Source organism: Choloepus didactylus, chromosome 15 (genome assembly GCF_015220235.1).
Source record: "Choloepus didactylus isolate mChoDid1 chromosome 15, mChoDid1.pri, whole genome shotgun sequence".
NCBI lineage: Eukaryota > Metazoa > Chordata > Mammalia > Pilosa > Megalonychidae > Choloepus > Choloepus didactylus.
This window is the reverse complement of record NC_051321.1, coordinates 8,507,577-8,529,669: the sequence shown is the minus strand read 5'-3', so window position 1 is coordinate 8,529,669 and position 22,093 is coordinate 8,507,577. Positions and strand designations below refer to the sequence as shown.

The 22,093-nt window shown below is 40.1% G+C and overlaps 2 protein-coding genes across 3 annotated transcripts in view; one reads left to right on the top strand and one right to left on the bottom strand.

The window, feature by feature from the left end:
- Positions 1 to 4,803: 4,803 nt before the first annotated feature.
- LOC119509826 (translation initiation factor IF-2-like) lies at positions 4,804 to 5,854 on the bottom strand. Its single transcript, XM_037803871.1, has 2 exons — positions 5,689 to 5,854; positions 4,804 to 5,597 (listed from the first exon to the last, which is right to left on the bottom strand). The coding sequence occupies exons 1-2, from the start codon at positions 5,852 to 5,854 to the stop codon at positions 4,804 to 4,806; spliced, it is 960 nt and encodes a 319-aa protein (XP_037659799.1).
- ZRANB1 (zinc finger RANBP2-type containing 1) overlaps positions 5,027 to 22,093 on the top strand; it is an 87,561-nt gene continuing 70,494 nt past the window's right edge. For both annotated transcript variants that reach the window (XM_037804363.1, XM_037804362.1), the window contains exon 1: positions 5,027 to 5,350. The gene's annotated coding sequence lies outside the window, so the exon portion shown is untranslated. The remainder of the gene's footprint in view (positions 5,351 to 22,093) is intronic.

Genomic DNA, 22,093 nt, shown 5'->3' with positions numbered 1-22,093 from the left:
ACAGGTCTGCTAATATAACTGTGGTTTGTTGCCTTCATTGATAATTGATGTAAATGCTATATTGCAGTTAAAGATTGGTGGAAATAAAGACACATTTTCTCCCCATCCCAGTTCTCGGACCCTTGAGGGTCTCTTCTCCCTGAATCCCTAGAAGGGATCCCCTGCCCAGGTTAGGAATCCCTAAGCTAGTTTTTAGCCCCTTGGGTACAGAGAGAGTCTTCTTTGTCTCTGCATCATCAGTTCTCAGCACAGTGCCTGAGATGGAGTCATTCCTCAATAAATGCTCTCTGAATTAAATGAAAGAACAGAGCAAGGAAGCAGACATTTCTCCATTTAATACTCAATAATTTTTCCTGTGAAGAGCCTGGAACTCAGCACAGGTATGTGGCAGAGCAGAATTTAAACTTAAACTCAGGTCTGTTTGACTCCAAAGTCCATGCTCTTTCCATTTCACAATGTTACCTCTACAAAACTTTTCTAGATCCAGATAACACCACTAGGGAAGTTGTTTTAGCTACTCGATGTTTCCAAACTTCTTGAAAAGACTCAATAAAACTTCAACAATTCTTTCATAGCTCAGAGAGTCTACCTTAAAGGGATACCTAACTGAAGATTAAGGAAAATGTCTTAATCTAGTTATATATTGACTTTGTTACTAAGAGCGTAAATTCCTATCCATTGAGATGAGACTAGTTCTAGCACTAGCTGGGATTTGGATAAGTCAAACGAGCTATGTTCTGTCTGATGCTTAACAAGCATATTTTGTCCTTTCATGGTAGATGTTATTTTTGGGCAGTGGTTGGTGTCCAGGAGGGACCTGGTGTAATTTACTAATCGGAATGGATTAGGCAGCATTATTATATTGCATTTTCTATTGTAAAGAGGTTTTTTCCACTGAGGAATCATGTTGCTCATACACAATATGTGGAAGCTATTTTGCAGTTTATAGAACTGACATTTTCTGCAATATGGCTGATAATTCATTCTTGTAACAACTGAACATGTCTATTATTTCTCTTAGGGAAACTCACCCATTTTATAAAACTTGCTTCATAAAAGCACAGATCCCCTAGACACTCCAAGCAAACTGGGTCCATGGTCATTCACTTTGGCAAAGTGCCTTTAACTTTCCTTCCTTGAAAATGTCCATATCTGGGTAACCTCTGCAGCCTGGGCTCTCCCTTCCAGGTCAGATTCTTGGTTGCCAAACCTTGTTGGAGAAAGTGGCTCCTTGTTGCTCTTCTTTTTTTATTCTCTTCTTCCCTCAAAGCCCTGTCCCAAAGTTCTTCCATTCTCCTCCAGGTCCCTCAGCAGCTGACCCTGCGCCTGACTCACTGAAGAGAGAGCCCACGAAGTCTGCTCCATCACCTCTGGCTCTCCCTCCAAAATCTCTGTGCAGCTCTAGTTTTCAGGACATCTTTTGTTTCTGAGGAAGAAGTGACTCCTCTGCTTGCCAAGACCAACCACTGTGCTCTGTATTGCCTCCCTCTCAGATTACAATCATTCTTTTTTCTCTCCATCTCTTCTCCGTTTACAAAAGTGCTCAGATATGTCTATTCCCAAAAATAAATGCTTAAAAGAAAACAAAAACCTTGTCTCATTCCTGTTACTCCCTGTGCCTCTTAAGCCTCTTGCCTTCCTTTCGTTGCCAGTGACTTGGACTGGTGGTCTATATCACTGCTTCAATACCCACACAGGCCTTCAGCTTTTGAAATTTGGCTTCTATCCCACCCTCCTACTGAGAAACTATTTTCCAGAAGGTTGATACGTCTCTTGTCTGTCAAATCCTGTGACCTTTCTCTGATTCCTAAGTCTACAGAATTTGACAATGTTTACTACCACGTTTGTGAGGCTCACCACCCCCTTGGCTTCCAGAACACTTACCACCTTATTCATCTATTTTTCTTACCATTCTTTTTTCTCCTTCTGTAGTTCTTATTTTTCTTTCCCACTCCTGTGGCTTCAAGGGTAACTCCTACATAGATAAGTCTCTGGTGTTTATCTCCTGCTTCCGCATTTCCTCTGGCTGCTGCAATGATGGGTCAGGAGGATCTCAACATAACCTGATCAGGTAGTCGACAGCTCCTCCCATGTTTCCCACTGGTCAGTGACACTGGTATCATTCAGAGCTCTCTGAATTTTGATTCTTTCTTCTGCCCCAGATTCAGTCACTGGCAGACCCTGAAGATTCTACTGTCATACGGTTTCACTTTGGTCTCTCCTTCCCATTCCCACAGCTAGTTTGGTTTCTCTCCTTTTTTTTTTTTTTTTTTTTTTGTAATTGGTTTCTCTACCCCTATTCTAGTCCCACAGACATTCCAGGTGGAAGTATAGCTCCAATGTTGGCACTTTCCTGCTGACATTTCCATGGCTTTCCACTATTAATGGAATTAAGTACAGATCCATAATTTGCCATGTGGGATCTTGGCAATAAGCCAGAAAAAAGTAAAATGGAATTGTATCTTCTGTGGTAGGCTGGGAAACAACTGAAGTAAAAAAGTCAGAACAAACTAAATGTCAACAAAACTACACTGTCTCTACATTTTAGGATGGAGGTTCTCAGAAAAATATTTTTTTTGAACAGTGGATACTTTTTTCCAAATGAAGTATTTCTCAGAATCCAAGTATTTATAAGCATAGTGGTTCAAACTCTGAGCCAAACGCATGAATTAATTCCTTAACTGTGACAACGCTAGCCCCTGTATTTGTTGACATCTTTTTAACTCAAATATGGTGTAATGGAAAGAACATTTGCCTGGGGAATCCAGAGCTCTGTGCTCTAATTCCAGACCTACTTTTCCTGGCTTTTGGTAAGTTGCTTAACATCCCCAGACATTAGTTTCCACATCTGTAAAATGTGGGGGTGGGACCAGCTCAGGAGTTCTCAACCCCGACTGCACATTAGGGTCACCCAAGTACAGCTGTCCTCCCTGGGATTGTTTCAATAGTTCTGGGCTGGAGCCTGGACATTCCTGTTTGTAAAAAGCTCCTCAGGTGATTCCAGTGTGTGGCTACAGCTGAGAACCGTAGACTGATGTTAAGGGTCTTTCAGTTTTAACAATCTGTAAAATACCACCTCCTTTAGAGCCATTTTTTGATTTGTTTTTCTTCTCAATTATAATCTTCATTTGAATTTCCATGGCATGTAGCACGTTCCACCTTATATTAGAATAATCATGGTTGTTTTTGTCTTATCCTCTTTCCTATGATGTAGCTTCTCCTATTCTTCTTTGTGTGTTCCTTGGTACATTGTAGGTACTTGATAAATTGAATAACCCTTACCCAAATAATATCTCCTTCCTTCAAGAAAACAAACTACAACTCAAACTAAACAAAACAAACACCCACTTCTGTGCCTCAGCTACTTGTTAACTAGGAGGTGAGATGCTCTGCAGCCTTGATTCAGGAAGGGGAAGCTGGAGATATTCAGCAGCTCTCAAAGAAAACATTTTCCTTTGATGAAATGTTGGTTGAACCATTGTTTCTACCTAATAACATGGTGTTTTTTTCTGTATTGTGTTAATTATATGTTTTAGAATGTGCATTGTTTTGTAGGCAAATGACTGTTGTAATTCAAACTCAATTTATTGATGAATCTTTGAGCAAATGATATTGCTGTCTCATACTACAGATTCCACTGCTTTGAAAACAGATTATTGAAAATCTACCACAGGAATGGCTGGGAGGATAAAATATAACAACGGTTATAAAATACATTATTGGTGAGGGGAAGCTATATAAGGTATTATTCCTTATTGACCAGTGAAGCTGTACATACATTTATCATATTTATGCCAAGAGAAACTCAGAATACCATGGTGAATTTTGTCAAGTGAAACCCTTATGCAACTTTAAAAAATCTGATTAAACTCTCAATAACACTGTCCCCCTAGTGCAGGTGAGGTGTCCAATAAGACTGCTAAACGTTCCTTACAAGTGCTATAGTTTTTCTTCAACAGCTAACTTTTAAAGAATTAGAAAAAAAACTTGATGTAAACAAAATTTGAAGTATGATAAATGCAAGGTGAGGCTCCCTTAGGAAAAAACAAGCATTCCAGCTAGAAAAACTTTAAATACTTTTGGGGCTTTTAGCAAATGACAGACTTATTTAGACTTTTTGGCCATTTTAACAATAAATACACACACAATACCCCATCATATAACACATCCTATTTAGATTTTGGGCACTGGGGATTCTCACGGCAGTATTTTATCACAACCATAATTTATCTTCTTAAAACAGGTAAGGCGTAGACCAATTACAGAATAGGAAACCATAACAAAGTTGGGTTTAACCAAGATTCGAGCCAGGAAGTGGTGGAGGAGCTCGAGAAGCAAGGTCTCTATGGCTTTCCATCATGTATGTTGCCATAAGGTTGGTATGTTGGTGTAATCTTTACATACAGAGACATATACATACACACACACCCACAAATGGATGAATAGCTACCTCAAAGGCAGGGGTAAAAAATGGATATTGTAAAAAAAAAAGACGTATGAAAGTTAAACTATCGCAAACCACCAAAGCATTTCTCCTCCGTGGAGTCTCATCAAGAGCTTGAAACTACCTAAGAACAAGTTAAGCAGAATCTAAAGTTACTAAATAGTTCACTTGGAAGACGTGAGATTCGGGTGTTGGCTTTAAAGTTTGGCAATTCTGTTTGCAGAGCAGAGAAACACGGAAGGAGCTTGAGGAACAGCGCGCCTCAACACAGCAGCCACACCATGCCCTCCGAGAAGCCCTTGGCCCACGTTCCCCACCGCCCCGCGGGACCCACACGCCGCGTCGCTTCTCCGGAGGCGTCACCCGCGTAGCGCCGAGGGGCGGAGCCGCGGGGCGGTGCGCGTCGCCTCCTCACAATCAGGGCCCGGCGCCGACGTGACGTCACGCTCCGAAGCCCGCCTTCTGCGCCCGGAAAGAGGCGGCCGCCCATTGGCTGCGCCGCTGGCAGCTTTGGGGCCAATGACAGGGCTGCGAGCGCTAGGGTCCGGCCTTGACGTTGTGCTGTTCGCCGTGGGGTTTATTTGGCTCCGGGTGCCCTCAGTCGCCGCCATTAGGAACCCGCAGCGCCCGAGGCCGTCCCCCTCCTCTCTCCCCCCTCCCCCCGGCGCCCCCCGCCTCCGCGCCTCCTCTCCGCCCCTCTGCCCCCGCCTCCGGCAGCCGGGAGCCGCGCGCGGGCCCGCGGAGACCATGTCCTGACTGAGGGGTGAGGGCGGAGGCGGCGCGGAGGGAGGCGGAGAGGGGCCGGGCTCGGCCCGTCGCTGCGGGTTGTTTGGAGAGTCGCCGCCGCCGCCGCCGCCGCCGGGCGCCGAGCGTCGGACGGGGAGGAGGAGCCGCCGCTGCCGCCAGGTAACCGGGCCCCGGGAGGGGCGCCTCGCCGCAGGCCCCTCGCGGCCCGCGCCGCTGCCTGGCTCGGGCCCTCGCTCCCAGGAGGCGCTCAGGCCACCGGGTCTCCAAGGTCTCCTGCCCTGCGGCCCCCGGGTGCGGCGGCGCTGCAGGCGAGGGGAGGGAAGGGGCTCCGAGACCGCGTAGCCCTTGCCGGGCCCGGTTTGCCGCTGGCCGCACTTCCATCTTGGGTGCGGGGATAGGCCCGGGGCTGTGGGGAGAGTGTTTACTGGCCATCGATCCGCTGCGGCTGGACGCGGTGCCTTCCCTCCCACCCCCTTACCGCCAGATTTTCTCCCAACTTTTTCTGCCAGAAACGAGTCCGTGAGTGGGGTTTTGCTCCTTTTCTGCAATAGGCCCTAAATACTTGGGTCCATCGCCACAAGTTGGTGCTGGTCTCCAAACTTGTATTTCGGTCCCTGAGCCGCCTCCTTTCCGCCTCCTGCGGTGGCCTCCTGTTGTTGCCATTTCTGTCTAAGAAAATAAAGGTGGGGGGCGGGCGGGGGGAGGGAGGAGGAGGAGGAGCTGAAACTAGTGGAAAGCTAATACACCCCCCTCCCGCTCGCAGTAACTATTGTTCAATGCAAGTATTTATTTTCTCTTCTGTGGCTTGGTGTGGGTCATTTCACAGACAAAAGAACTCTAATGAATACTTACATTAAGCACAAGGGGCAGGCTGTTTAGGTTAAGCATAGAAGTTTGAACTGGTCCATTATTTTTCAGATACACTGGTGTTTTGAAACTTCGACTGATAATTTTGAGTTTTGGTCAGTTGATTCCCCCTGTCCATAACTCCATATACTTTCAGGTTAAACGTTCCCTTTCACCCCAGTATTTTGGTCTGTTTGCTCACAGTGTGATCCATGATATTGTTATTATAAATCTAATGAACAAAATATTGTTTTAGGAATAGTTGAAGAGAAACCTTCAACTTTCAGAAATGCTATATATATATTTGTGTAAAATGAGTGGTTCTTCTAGTTGTAGATATCTTTTTTTTTAGTTGCTTTCTTTATTACTTATGCATCTGAAGTACCCATGTTTTGATCAAACAGGGATGACTCAGTGAGCAAACCATAAGGAATTTTGATCTTGGCTTGTGCCAAGGGCCTTGGGAAAGTCATCTCAACTATGTATGTGAAAAGATAAAGCTGGACCTCTCCTCCTGGTTATTATTATTAATTAACTAAGGCAGTTCTAACTGAATTTAGGACCCTACTCCTCTCTTGATTTTTGGATCTTAATACCAGATATGCAGTCTTCTCCTTACCCTAAAATTTCATAACATTGATTTTATTGGGCTATTAGGAGAGCTAAGATGTAGCAAGACAGATAGTAATAACACGTTTTATTTCTGTGGGGAGGTTGTTATTTGGATGTCAGGAGGGGCTTTTATTTTTGTTGCTCTGTTTCGGCACCTTTTACTGAAGATTTAGCATTGGGACAATCCATTGTATTTACTTCTGAAATGGGCTTGGGTTAGTATCATGAACTCATTCACTGTAGTGTGTTTTCAGCTTAACTTCTTTGATCCAGATGGGTACACTGATTGGAGTTACGGCATATTATATTTGAAGTCTGAGGGTTAATGGCATTTTGGAACTCATTATCCTCTTGTACAATATTTGAAGCAAGTTATTTCGTATGTGTAATTAATATAGTGAGAGCTGTTTCACTTAAACTACTTTTATAATAAATGCAAATTTCAATAAATGGAAGTTGCGAAGGAGGACCACTGTAACTTTTTAAATTTAACTTCTTAGCTCATTCTTATCTTTGCGCATTGCTGCTCACCCCTTTCTTCCAACAGTAATACCCTTTTGTAACCAAGATTTGAATGTTTTTTTCTCCCAATAATGAGGCCTTTTCTTTTGATTATTTGTGTTCCACTTATGCTTTGGGTAAAATATTATCTTGGATGTTTTAACACTCTCTCCTCTTCATGTTGAAACATAAAGACTTCTTTTTACATGCAAGATAAAGCTCCTTGATGTGGTGGTCTAGGTTCTCTATAATCAGGCCAATCCTTTTTTCAGTCTTCACTCTCTTCTTTGTGACTCCTTAGTTCTGGCCAAACACACTTGTTTGTTGTTTCTGCGAAGTCCCTCCTCTCTGCCTTTCTTTAAGCCATTCTCCTGTTTGCAGTCATCTTGTATTCGTGGATCCTCACTTTACTCTGGACTCAGATCCTCTCTCCTGAGGAGCCTTTTGGACCACTTCTGCCCCAACGAATCTAGTCACTCTTGTCTTGTGTAGGATTGTTTTCTTAGCATTTGATAGCCTGGATTTTCATTTATCTTTTTATTTTTTTTCTTGCTTCCCTGCTAGATTTTTTAAAATACATTTTTTATTGTGAAGTTTAACATATGTGCATAACAGTGATAACTTTCAAAGTATGATTTAAGAAGTAGTTAGCAGATTTCAAAGAATGTTATGGGTTACAGTTCCACAATTTCAGTTATTTCCTTATTGTAAAATATAACATATATACAGAAAGGTGATAACTTTCAAAGTACAATTTAGCAAGTAGTTACATAGGTAATTTCAAAGAATGTTATGGGTTACAGTTCCACAGTTTCAGTTATTTCCTTATTATGAAATATAAGATACACACAAAAAGGTGATAACTTTCAAAGTACAATTTAATGAGTAGTTATAGAGCAAATTTCAAAAAATGTTATGGGCTACAGTTCCACCATTTCAGTTATTTCCTTCTAGTTTTTCTAATACCCTAGCATCTAAAAAAAATATTTATATGAAGATTCAGTATTCATAACCTTTTGTTAAATCCTGTGTTGTCTGTTGCTACCCCTTCCTCTCGTTTATTCACTCTCTCAATCTTCAGCAGTGTCTAGGCAGTGACCACCCTAACTTGTTCATCTTGAAAGGGGTGTTTATTACCAGGAAGGGGGCTGCATCTGGTTGTTCTTAAAGAGGCTGTTGCCTCTGGGTTTAGGCCTATGTTTGGCATAGGAACATTCTGGTGCATTTCAGTTTCTGAGAGATAAACTTAGTGTGTGAAACTTTTATAGAATCTCAGATAGGGAGCTAGGTATTTCAGGACTACTGTTGGTTAGGGCTTGGCATTCTGTGGCCATTTGGGAGATCTAGCTGGAGCTTGCTGAAGAGTAACCTCCAGAATAGCGTCTCAACTCCATTTGAAATCTCTTAGCCACTGTAACCTTATTTTGTTACCTTTCTTTTCCCTCTTTTGGTCAAGAAGGCATTTTCAATCCTTCGATGCCAGGGCCAGGCTCATTCCTGGGAGTTGTGTCCCACGTCACCAGGGAGACTCACTCCCCTTGGAGTCATGTCCCATGTAGAAGGGCGGGTGGTTATTGAATTTATTTGCAGAGTTGGGCTTAGAGAGAGAAAGGCTGCATCTTCTGAGCAACAAAAAAGAGGTCTTCTGGAGGTGCCTCTTAGGCATAATTATAGGAAGGCTTAGCCTTACATTTACAGCCTAAGTTTCACAAGAGCAAACCTCAAGATAGAGGGCTTGACTTATTAAGTAGGGGGTTCCTAATTTCACATCCTGCTAGATTTTTAAGACCTCTAAGAAATGGGCATGAACCCTTTGCCCTGTATCTATGAAGACCATGTATTCAGCACTGAATATGGAAACATAGCCTGATAAAGTATTATGGGACCCCTTATGCTTATGAAGGTGATCTAACAATATACAGTTTATACTTCTCTAAGTATTAGTGTTTATGGGAATTGATGGTTTATGAGACAAAATATTTGAAATTGTGGGTGTCTCTTAAAAAACCGTTTATTTGGTCATGTTTTTATATATATATATATCAGCACAGTTCTCTGCTTGTAGAGGATGCTCAACATATTTTGACTTATTCAAATAAAAATAAGTACTACAATTCTGTGGTGTACTTCAGATTTGAGTCTGGGGCTGTTGTTTTGGTTTGTTTGATTTTGGCACCACTGACACTAGGGGTGGCCGTTGCATGTTTGTATATAGGTAACATTTTAGTATCATGAGAATGAGAAAATAATTTTGTTGCGTCACCTTTGCATCTTAACCTCAGATATTTGCAGCATGTGTCCTTGATCATAAGACAGATGAGACCCAGGAGAATGGGTGTGATTCATCGCTACCTGTCAACACTGTTGGAAGAAGAAACAACACAAGCTAGCCCATAGTCTTTTTGAATACCAGGGACAATACATATAATCATGTAGTACATAGATGGATGCTGATGTGTTGGAAAATAGGTGTGTATATTTCTGTTGTGTATGCAAGTAGGAGGCATGGTATTTTATAGATATATAATCTCTTGGCAGTAAGTTATTGTGATTTATCCACTGCATCTGTGTGGAAACTTATCCTCTTCCTCCAGTTCATGAGAATATTTTTTCCTTTAAAATTGACTGATTTTTAGAAAGTATTTGTTTTAGATTCTTAGCTGCTAAAACAAATCCCATACAGTGGGTTGGCTTAACAGGAATTTATTGGCTTATGGTTTCAGAGGCTAGAAGGCCTTTTTCTTCCCTGGGTCTATAGATTCTGGCTGACTGGCAGTCTTTGGTGTTCCTGGCTTTTCTGTCACATGGCAGTGTAGATGGCGAGGTCGTTTTCTTTGGGTTCTCTTGACTTCCAGATTCTGGTTGCTCCTGGTGGCTTCCCTCCCCTGTTCAATTTCATTGCTTATAAGGACTTCAGCCATATTGAATTAAGGCCCACTCTCGTTTGGTATGGGCACAGCTTAATGAATAATATCCTCAGAAGTCCTATTTACAAGTGAGTTCATATTCACAGGACCGAGGGTTGGGAGCTGTCAGCCTTTTGTGGGGGATATGATTCAATCCCCAGCAGTAGTTTACATAAACGCTATTTTTTTTTGTTTAAACTCCAGAAACCTTTTTAGAATAACTGAAGCTAAAATTGAGGTATAGTCTCTGATAATAAGCTTTCCAGAAATACTAGGCATTTTTATTTAGAATACTTCAAATAATTTTCATTTTTTTTGATTTTTTTACCTGCTTATTAAATTGAACTTTTTAGTAATTAAAAAAGCACACCAATTTCCTTTATTTCTGTAGTTCATGTTTTGAGGATAAACTGTCCCATCCAACCCTTCTCTTCAACCAACACAACATAATTTTGGTTTTTCATCCTTTGGCAAGTCAGACTTTTATGTGGAGAATGTTAATTCTTACAAATCAAAAAGGCTAGAATGGGTAAGGCATTGTTGGAAACAGTTGTGTATTTTTTCTAGTTTTTTTTTTTTTTTTTTTAACAGGTTCATTGAGGTATATGCCACATAGCATAAAAATCACCCTTCTAAAGTATATAATTCAGTGGTTTTTAGTATGTTCATACAGAGTTGTGCAATCATCACCACTGTCTAATTTCAGAACATTTTCATCTAAATGAGACCCGAAAGAAAACTAAAAAGAAACCCACACCCATTAGCAGTCACTCTTCATTCTTCCTTTCCCCCAACTCTTGGCAACCACGAATCTACATTCTGTCTCGATGGATTTGCCTATTCTGGGCATTTTATATAAGTGGAATCATACAACATGTGGTCTTTTGTGTCTGATTTATTTAGATTTACCCATGTTGTAGTGTGTATCAGTACTTCATTCCTTTTTATGGCTGAATAATATTCCCTTGTGTGGATATACCATGTTTTGTTTATCCATTCATTTGTTGATGGGCATTTAGGTTGTTTGCACTTTTTGGCAATTATGACAAATGTTGCTTTGAACATTCATTTACAAGTTTTTGCGTGGATATAGGTTTTGTTTCTTCTGGGTATAAACCTCGGAATGGAATTTCTAGGTTATATGGTAGTTCCGTGTTTAACTTTTTGAAGTACTGCCAGACTTTTCCAAATTGGGTGCACCATTTTACATTTCCACCAGCAATGTATGAGGGTTCCAGTTTCTCCAGGTTCTCATCAGCACCTGTTTTTACCTGTCTTCTTGATTATGTTGTATTTTCCCTGATGTCTAAAGATATTGTGCATCTTTTCAGGTGCTCATTGGCCATTTGAATATCTTTTTTGTAGAAGTGTCTGTTCAGATCCTTTACTCATTTTTCTAATCAGGTTGTCTTTTGATTGTTGAGTTGTAAGAGTTCTTCATGTATTCTGCATATTAAACCCTTAGATAAATGAGTCGCAAAAATTTTCTTCCATTCTGTGGGTTGTCTTTTCACTTCTTGACAGTGTCATTTGAAGCACAAAAATTTTTAATTTTGATGAAGTTCAATTTATCTATTTTTTCTTTTGTGCTTTATGATGTCATATCTAAGAAGCCATTGCCCCATACAAGGTCATGAAGATTTGTACCTATGTTTTCTTCTAAGAGTTTTATGGTTTTAGCTTTTACATTTAGGGCTCTGATCATTTGGCACTCACTTCATATATGGTTATGAGGTAGAGATCCAACTTAATTCTCTTCCATGTGGATATCCAATTGTCCCAGCACCCATGTGTTGAGATGAACTTCTTTTTTTTTTTTTTTTTTTACATTTTTTTATTATGAAATATACATACAGGAAAGTGATAACTTTCAAAGTACAATTCAACATGTAGTTAGAGAGCAAATTTTAAAGGATGTTATGGGTTACAGTTTCCCTTATTTCCTTATTGTGAAATATAACATATATACAGAAAGGTGATAACTTTCAAAGTACCATTTAACAGGCAGCTATAGAGCAAATTTCAAAGAATGTTATTGATTACGTTTTCACCATTTCAGTTATTTCCTTCTAGCTGTTCTAATTACCCTAGAAACTTAAAAAAAAAATTATAAAAAGATTCAGTATTCCTAATCCTATCTTGTCTATTGCTACCCCTCCCTGGTATCTGGGCAGGGACCACCCTAACGTCTCCATCTTGAAAAGGGGTGTGGACATGAAGGGGAATGCATCTGTTTGATGTTCTTGAAGAGGCTGTTGCCTCTGGGTTTTGGGACTCTGAACTTCTAACAATGTAATTATTCTCATCAGTAGTGTTCTGGTTCACTAATGCTGCCTTACGCAAAATACCAGAAATGGATTGGCTTTTATGAACAGCTTTATTTGGTTATAAAGTTACAGTCTTAAGACTACAAAGTGTCCAAGCTAAGGCATCAACAATAGGGTACCTTCACTGAAGGATGGCTCTTGGCATCCGGAAAACCTCTGTTAGCTCAACCTCTGTTAGCTCGGAAGGCACATGGCTGGCATCTGCTTGCTCCCAGGTTGCATTTCAAAATGGCGTTCTCCAAAGTGTTGCTCTTGAGGCGTTTTGTCCTCTCTTAGCTGTAGCTCCTCTTCAGATGTCACTCTCAGTTGCTCTCTCTTGGCTGAAGCTCCTTCTGTCTGAGGTTTTATAGGGCTCCAGGGAACCAATCAAGGCCCATGCTGAATGGGCATGGCCACACCTCCATGGAAATTATCTAATCAGAGTTATCACCTACAGTTGGGTGGGTCACATCTACATGGAAACCACCTAATCCAAAGGTTCCAACCTAAGCAACACTAATATGCCTGCCTCCGCAAGATTGCATCAAAGATAATGGTGTTTTGGGGGCCATAATACATCCAGACTGGCAAAAGTAGGTTCTTATTGCAGATGGCATTCCCCTATATAAATAAATTTTTGCAGATGGAGAAAAAATTTTGTTATAGTTGCACATTAACTTGCAATGATACACTTATGATTGAAAATCCTGAAGGCAGGGCATCATTTTTTTGATTTTTAGCAAACTACTTCTAAATTCTTTGCTTTTATGATGGGAGTGGATGGGTAATTGACTTCATTTTCTGGGTATTTAATGAACCTAACGTTTGTTTTTGAACAGGGAGACTTTAACAATTTTTAGAACTATTTTTGATTAAACTTTTTGGAATACTGTCCGTCGATACCAGCAGAATATTGAGTTGCATTCCACTGACTAAATGATTATTAAGGAACTGTCACAAAAGAGACACTTTATAGAGTTCAAAAATGAAATTTTCATGGTTGAGCATTAGAAACAAATCATAATTCACTGAGTTAAGTACTATAATAGAGGTTTGTTTGGAAGTAGTAAAAAAGTGATTAAAATAATTTAGCCTGAGGTTGGGAGGGGTCAGGAAGGACTTTACAAAGGTGGAGACCTTTGAGCTGATCCTTGGAGAGTGGGAGGGCATCCTGTGCAGAAGGAATAATATGAAAGTATGGAGACATGAAAATTACATGTCATATTTAGGGAACAGGAGAGTTTGTTTTGCTAAATCCTGAGGATGAGATTGGAAAGGCACATCAACACCTTGTTATAGGTGTCTTATTTTATTCCTTCTCCAGTCCCTGATCTTCATCTTCCCCGAGGGAAGTATTGTTAACTGGCTGGGAATTAGAGAGAAATGCTTCCCTTCAGTGTGGATCATCTTACACATTCTTTACAGATGAGAGGAGGGAAGAGTGTGTGTGTGTGTGGGGGGGGGTGGTGGTGAGAGATACTTGTTGTATTAGCTTGGAAATCCAAAGGCATTGTTTTTATAGAAATTAATTCAGCAAATTAAATTAATGTATTTTGGGTACCTACCATGTGATTTGAAGTTGCTTAGGATTTTCAGAATGTTGATTACATAAAACACTGTTAAATAGACAACCCTTTTTAGGTTTTAATGAAATGGGGTAGCTGGTGGTAGATACCTGAAACTATCAAACTACAACCCAGAACCCATGAATCTTGAAGACAATTGTATAAAAATGTAGCTTATGAGGGGTGACAGTGGGATTGGGAAAGCCATAAGGACCACACTCCCCTTTGTCTAGTTTATGGATGGATGAGTAGAAAAATAGGGGAAGGAAACAAACAAACAAACGAACAGACAAAGGCATCCAGTGTTCTTTTTTTACTTTAATTGCTTTTTTTCACTTTAATTATTATTCTTGTTATTTTTGTGTGTGTGGTAATGAAGGTGTCAGGGATTGATTTTGGTGATAAATGTACAACTATGTAATGGTATTGTGAACAATCGAATGTACAATTTGTTTTGTATGACTGCGTGGTATGTGAATATATCTCAATAAAATGAATATTTAAAAAAACTGTTGAAAAGATTTCTCAAGTTAAAACATTTAATAATTAATTGTTCAGTTTTAATAAGCATTTCAGAAGCAGATGTACTAGTTGTTGAGATACAGCTGCGAATAAGGCAAAGTCTCTGCTACTTGTGTTTACATTCTGTCATGGAGAGAAACTCAAGAAGTAAACAAAGAAAGTTATCAGATAGTGGTAAGGCTATGCAGATAATTAAAGTTGAGAGATGTGATGGAGAGCATTTGAGTGATAGCTACTTTATACTGAATGGTTGGGGGATGCTCTTTGAGGAAGTGACATATAAACCGAGATGTCACTGACAGAAAACCTGGCCATGTGAAAATCTGGGGAAAGAGTAGTCTAGGCAGAGGAGATTTCTAATATAAAGCCCTTAAGGTGAGAATGAGCTTGGCTTGTAAAACAAATAGAAAGAAATCCTGTTTTAATGTAAAGTTTTGTTTTATTCTGAGTGGATTGGGAAGCCATTGGAGCATCTTAAGCCAGGCAGTGGGTAGTGATGTGATCTGATGTACATTTTAAAAAGATCACCCTGTGTAAAGACAGTGGATTGAGTAGAAGCAGGGAGATTGGTTAGACGGCTAAGCAGTAATGTGAGATGATGGTGGCTTGGGCTAGGGGCATATAGTAAGGAAAGCTGGAGAGAAAACATTTTGGGACTTGATTTTGAGGTAGTGTCAGTGCTGCGTGGTGGGGTTGAGGCAATGATTGTACAGTCAGCCTGCCTTGGAACCTGTTGTTCATGTTTTGTTTTATGGTGAAATGTCTTTGTAACCCTGGAAAGCACTAGTGAGAGAACATTGGAGTCAGAACCTGAGGTTTACTTCTAGCTTTGTGACCCTCTGTAAGTCATTACATGTTTCCTGGAGACACAGATTCCTTGTCATAAAAGCAAATATGTATCTCAGGATTATTTTGAGGATGAAATGAAATGACGTAAGTTAAAGTGTTCCGTGACCTTAAGATGGTTTTATTTCAAGCTTGCGATTGTTTATAATATTAATTATAGGTCTTAGTTCTTGACATTATCTGTTTTAACCCCAACTTGAAGATAGATAAGGCATTATTATTCCCCTTTTTCAGATGAAGAGGCTTGAGTCCTAAGGATTTGCTCAACACAGTGTCTTCGAGTCACTAAGAGGTAGAGGGGACTTGAACCCACATCTAAGAAGTACAGTACATTTTCCTCTACGTGAGAGAGTCAGGAATAAATATCAAGGGTTGGAACTGCTCTTCCCGTAGTAAAATGAAGTAGACTTCGCCTCAGTAAAGCTTTGGTGAAAGGTTATAATAAATCAGTATAGGAAAATGTTTTAGGATCCTTACTCTGTGTGTGTGTATGTACATGTGTTTGCATTGTTGGAAAGGATGGCTGGGGAGGTGCTTAGGGCCTGGCCTGCCTAGGATTTTTTTTTTTTTTTTTAATCTTCATTTTATTGAGATATATTCACATACCACGCAGTCATACAAAACAAATCGTACTTTCGATTGTTTACAGTACCATTACATAGTGGTACATTCATCACCCAAATCAATCCCTGACACCTTCATTAGCACACACACAAAAATAACAAGAATAATAATTAGAGTGAAAAAGAGCAACTGAAGTAAAAAAGAACACTGGGTACCTTTGTCTGTTTGTTTCCTTCCCCTATTTTTCTACTCATCCATCCATAAACTAGACAAAGTGGAGTGTGGTCCTTATGGCTTTCCCAATCCCATTGTCACCCCTCATAAGCTACATTTTTATACAACCGTCTTCGAGATTCATGGGTTCTGGGTTGTAGTTTGATAGTTTCAGGTATCCACCACCAGCTACCCCAATTCTTTAGAACCTAAAAAGGGTTGTCTAAATTGTGCGTAAGAGTGCCCACCAGAGTGACCTCTCGGCTCCTTTTGGAATCTGTCTGCCAGTGAAGCTTATTTCATTTCCTTTCACATCTCCCTTTTGGTCAAGAAGATGTTCTCCGTCCCACGATGCCAGGTCTACATTCCTCCCCGGGAGTCATATTCCACGTTGCCAGGGAGATTCACTCCCCTGGGTGTCTGATCCCACGTAGAGGGGAGGGCAGTGATTTCACCTTTCAAGTTGTCTGCCTAGGATTTTTAAGTTTAGTGGGATGTTGTTGAAAGTTTTAAAGCTGTAGAATAGCAGGATCTGCTCTTCATTTTGGTAAGACCACTCTGGCAGAGATGTGGAGGATGAAGGTAGGAAGACCAGTTAGAATAATAAATAGTTGAAGTGAGAAATGATCAACTTGGTGAAAAGGATGGAAAAGAGGGACAATTTTTGAGACAGGTTTAGGATGTAGCCTTTAGTTCACTCATATATAAAAGGGTAGTGGTAGAGCCTTCAGTACCTATTCTGTAATTTTTGTTGGGGTGAAAATGATGTATGTGAAAGTATTTTGTAAACTGTAAGGTTTATTATCTGGAATACTTTTTATGCTTTTTTCTGAACTGTTTGAAAGTCACTTGCAGACTTGCTGCCTTTTATCCCTAGACATTTCAGTGTGTACTTACTAAAAGCAAGGACTTGCTCTTTCATAACCACAGACATTTGTCAAAAATCAGGAAATCTGATTATATGATACTATTATCTAATTCTCAGTAAGGATAAGATTCAGTAATTCTATAAATCTTATTTAGATTTTGTCAGTTGTCCGAATGATGTTCTTTATAAAAGGAAAAGAAAATCTCAGATCTTATATTGCATTCTGTCATGTTTCTTTAGACTCCTTTAATATGAATAGTTGTCTTTTTTTTTTTTTGTCATTCAAAATATTGATGTTTTTGAAGAGTAGAGGCCAGTTATTTTGTGGGAAGTTTGGTTATGTTGATGTTTTCTTATGATTAGAATTAGGCTGTGCACCTTTTGGTTCTTAGTGTGACATATCAGGAGACAAATGATGTTATTACTGGTGAAGTTAACTTTGACTACTTGGTTAGAGTCGTGGCTATCAGGTTTCTTCACTGTAAAGTTATTGTGGGGAGATACTTTGAGGCTTTATAAATATCCTGTTGATCTTCAGACTTTCATACTGATTTCAGCATCCATTGAGCATTATTTTCTGGATCCATTAATATTGTTGATTTTCTAATCCAGTCCTTTACTATTATTATTTATGTTGATGCTCAGATTGACAGATTTGGCCAGTGGAAGCCCTTCAAGCGAGCTCTTATGCCTATTTATTTATTTATTTATTGAAATATATTTACTTAACCATACATCATCCAAAGTGTAAAAACAGTTGTTCACAGTATCATCATATAGTTGTGCATTCATCACCAATTTTTGAACATTTTCATTATTACAAAAAATAAAAATAAAAATAAAAGTAAAAAGAACACCCAAAACATCCCATACCCCATGTCCCCCATATTATTCATTTACTTTTTGTCCCCATTTTTCTACTCATTTGTCCATACACTAGGTAAAGGGAGTGTGAGCCATGAGGTTTTCACAATCACATGGTCATGCCATGTAAGCTATATAGTTATACACTCACCTTCAAGAATCAAGGATACTGGATTGCAGTTCATCAGTTTCAGATATTTCCTTCTAACTATTCTAGTAAACTAAAAACTAGAAGGGAATATCTATATAATTCATAAGAGTTACCTCCAGAATGACCTCCTGACGCCATTTGAAATCTCTCAGCCACTGAAACTGTATTTTGTTTCATTTCTTTTCCCCATTTTGGTCCAGAAGCCTTTCTGAATCACACGATGCAGGGTCCAAGGTCATCCCTGGGAGTCATGTCCCATGTTGCCAAGGAGATTTATATCCCTGGGAGTCATGTCCCACATAGAGGGGAGGGCAGTGAGTTTACCTGCTGAGTCTGCTTAAGAGAGAGAGGCCACATCTGAGCAACAAAAGAGCTTCTCTGGGGGTGACTCTTAGGCACAATTATGAGTAGGCTTAGCCTCTCCTTTGCAGTAACAAGCTTCATAAGGGCAAGCCCCAAGATCGAGGTCTTGGCCTACTAAGCTGGTGGTCTCCAGTGCTTGTGAGAATATCAGGAATTCCCCAGCTGGGGAACTTTAATATTTCCACATTTCCCCCCAGTCCCTCAAGGGGGCTTTGCAAGTTCTTTTTATTCTTTGCCCAAATTACTCTGGGTTGTATAGGGGCTTCATGCTAACCTGTGTAAACCAACAAGATCTCACTCCCTAGTCAATTTTCCATGTAATTATGGTATTTGAGTAAACTGACCATGCAAGTTAAATTATATAGTATGCTACAGAAAATACAGATTTTGGACCAAATAAACATCTCTTTCTTTGGTCCACACAGAAGCCAAAGTTTTAAAACACAGTTAATATCACCCTCTATCCTTTAGTCTGATCTACCCCAATCTCAACCTAGTCCATTTCGTTTATATCTCCAATTGAAGTCTCATCTTTTCAGTCTCTTTAATAGTTGATTCATGGGGCAATGCCAGCACTTACAGCTGCTGAACCCTGGCTCCGAGTCCCAGGCACCACACAGATACCCAAAGCTCCAGAGACTGAGCACGTCACACACAAAACAGCTCAATATCTCAAAATTTAGAAATAACTGTTACAACTCATGAATAGATGTGACTGCTGTAAGAGCTTACATTCTAGGAAGCCTTCCTAGATAACCCATGCTCCAGATTGAATAATGTTTGTCTTTTCGTTTCTGGCTTATTTCACCCAACCTTCTGTCCTCAAGGTCCATTTACCTAGTTACATACCTCCTAACTTCATTCCTTCTTGCCACTCCTTCATGTAAAAAACATTCCTTCAACATCAAATGCCTAATCTCTACCCTCTTTCTATCTCCTGATATCTTCATTTCTACACTCTTCTCCAAACTTGTCTCTTGTCTTTTCCTATCTGTCTGTAGCACTCCCTTTAGTATTTCTCATAGAGGAGGTCTCCTGTTCACAAACTCTGTCAGTGTCTGTTCATCTGTAAATATTTTAAACTCTACCTCATTTTTGAAGGACAGTTTTGCCGGATATAGGATTCTTGGGTGGCAGTTTTTCTGTTTCAGTATCTTGAATATGTCATACCACTGCCTTCTCGCCTCCATGATTTCTGTTGAGAGATCTGCACTTAGTCTTATCGAGCTTCCCTTGTATGTGATCACCTTTTCTCTTGCTGCTTTCAGAATTCTGTCTTTGACATTTGAAAATCTGATTAGTAATTGTCTTGGAGTAGGTCTATTTGGATCAGTTCTGTTTGGGGTATGCTGTGCTTCTTGGACCTGTAATTTTATGTCTTTTATAACAGATGGGGAATTTTCAGCAATTATTTCTTCCATTATTCTTTTTGCCCCTCTTCCCTTCTCTTCTTCTTCTGGGACACCCATGACATATATATTCATGTGCTTCTTGTTGCTTTCAGTTCCCTGAGACTTGCTTGTATTTTTCCATTCTTTTTCTGATTTGTTCCCTTGTGTGCAGGATTTCAGATGTCCTGTCCTCCAGCACACTGATCCTTTCTTCTGCCTCTCCAAGTTTGCTGTTGTATGTCTCTGTTGTGTTTTTCATCTCTTCTATTGTGCCTTTCATTCCCATAAGTTCTGCCATTTGTTTTTTCAAGCTTATGAATTCTTCCTTATGACCACCCATGTCTTCTTTATATCCTTCATCTCTTTGGTCACATTCTCTCTCAACTGGTTGATTTAATTTAAAAGATTTGTTTGAGCATCTATGATTGTTTCAACTTCTGAATTTCAGTTGAGATGTTAGTTTATTCCTTTGTCTGGGCCATATCTTCCCGTTTCCTGATGTGGCTCATAATTTTTTGCTGTCTGGGCATCTGATTTTCTTGATTGGTTTATTCTTGAGGTTGTTTTCTCTCTTTTGCCTCAGGTTTTCTTGTTGGTTTGTCTTTGAACTCTATCTTTTCTCTGTTTCTCTCCCTGACCAGTTGTCAGAGTGGCTCTGCCCCCATCTTTCCCCCCAAATCAGGTGTCCACTGTCGCCTGCCACAGAAGTGGGAGGTAGGCACTGGTCACCCCGGTAAGTTCACTGTGTGTGGTAATATAGATCTGCTAGCTTCCACTGGTGCCCTGTTTTCCACCAGGCAAGACCTGGGTTTGTTTTGGAGCCCTGCCTTAACAGTTGGGTCTTCCCTATTTTTCTCAGCCAAAATAGGGCCAGATTTCCACACAGGGCATTGTAGACCAGCTCTTTTGCTCCTAAGAAATGGTCTGAAGCATCTTTTAAGAAGTATTTTACTTCCTTTGCACTTTCCAGACTGTCCAGCAGATGGTGCTGTTTGGTAACTTAATCATCCACAGAGGCTGCTTTGCTTCCAAGCACAGGCTCTGTCTGACCCAGCAGGACTGAAACTGCGGGATTCTTATGCCCTTACTTTGCCAGCCAAAATCTGGCCTGATGTGGGGCTCCACCTGTGGCAAAGTACTCCTTCAGACCCAGTACTCCAGCTGTCTCCAAGGCAAGGAAACACCTGCTGGCTGCTGCTTCCCTTGGGTGGGGGAAGGGCTGTTGGAGCCAGGGCTGGAAACAGTCTCTGTCCACGTTTTCTCAGTCTCTTTGTCTCACTGATCTGGGCCTTGAAATGTCCTCCCCTGTCCACTGTCTCTTCAAACAGTGAGGCTATTTTTCACTGCTGTGAGAGATTTTAAAATCTGTGTCCCTGGGGGAGGGGTCCTGCTTGCTGATTTTGTGCTTCAGAGACTGAGTGAGGGGGAGGGGAGAGGACCGGCTGGCCTGAGATGGAAGATTCCTACCTGATATTTCTTCTCTTTCTTCAGTTTGGCATTTGCAGTGTCTTTCTCCAGTTTATATCCTCCTCCAGAGTTTCAAACAATTCAGAATTTCCTTTTGTTCATTGAATCTCTGGAGAGTTTTCAGTAGCTGTTTATGTCGCCGTGTTGATGATGTCATCCCTCTTGTGTCCTTTTAACATTCCCCATCATTCTTTGAGCATTGGTGATATATATATTTTAATAAAATGGTTCCTGTATATTATTGACTAAAAAATATTGTTAAGAAGCAGATTTTTTATCACTTTGGTTCTAGTCTTAGTACCATTCATTTGTGGAAGTGATGGAAGGACCTTTGGTTCATATTTTGATGTATTTCCTCTTATATATGAAGTATTTGAAAGTAGTAGAAAAAAGCTGTGTATTTGTATTTTTCCAAATGTTTTAACAATGCTTGTCAAACAAGCCCTAATAAAGGTTCAGCAATTATAAAATTATTTTATAAAATTGCTACAGAAGTTTTGTTTTGATGCTTAACTCTCAATTTCTCAAGAGGTCAGTAAACAGTTTGTAGACTGCCATGGGTCCTGTACTACTCTTTGAGTCGCACTTGAAGTATATGCAATATACTGCCTTCTCTTCCTTTTCTAGCCTTAGCAGTCTAAGCCTTCATTCTCAGTCTCCAACAGCATTTGTTACTTAACTGATAGATTTTAAAAACTTTTTATTATGAAAAGTTTCAAATATTTGTAAATATGGAGAGACCAGTAGAATGAATCCTCAGGGGCAATCTTGTTTCATTTATATTCCTCCTCCTTCTCAAAGGATGTTTTTAAAGCAAATTCCAGACATGTAATTTCATCTGTAGATATTTCAGTATGTGCCTCCTAAGAAAACAGGCCTGTTCTAAAAATATGGGACCCATACTATTACCACTATTA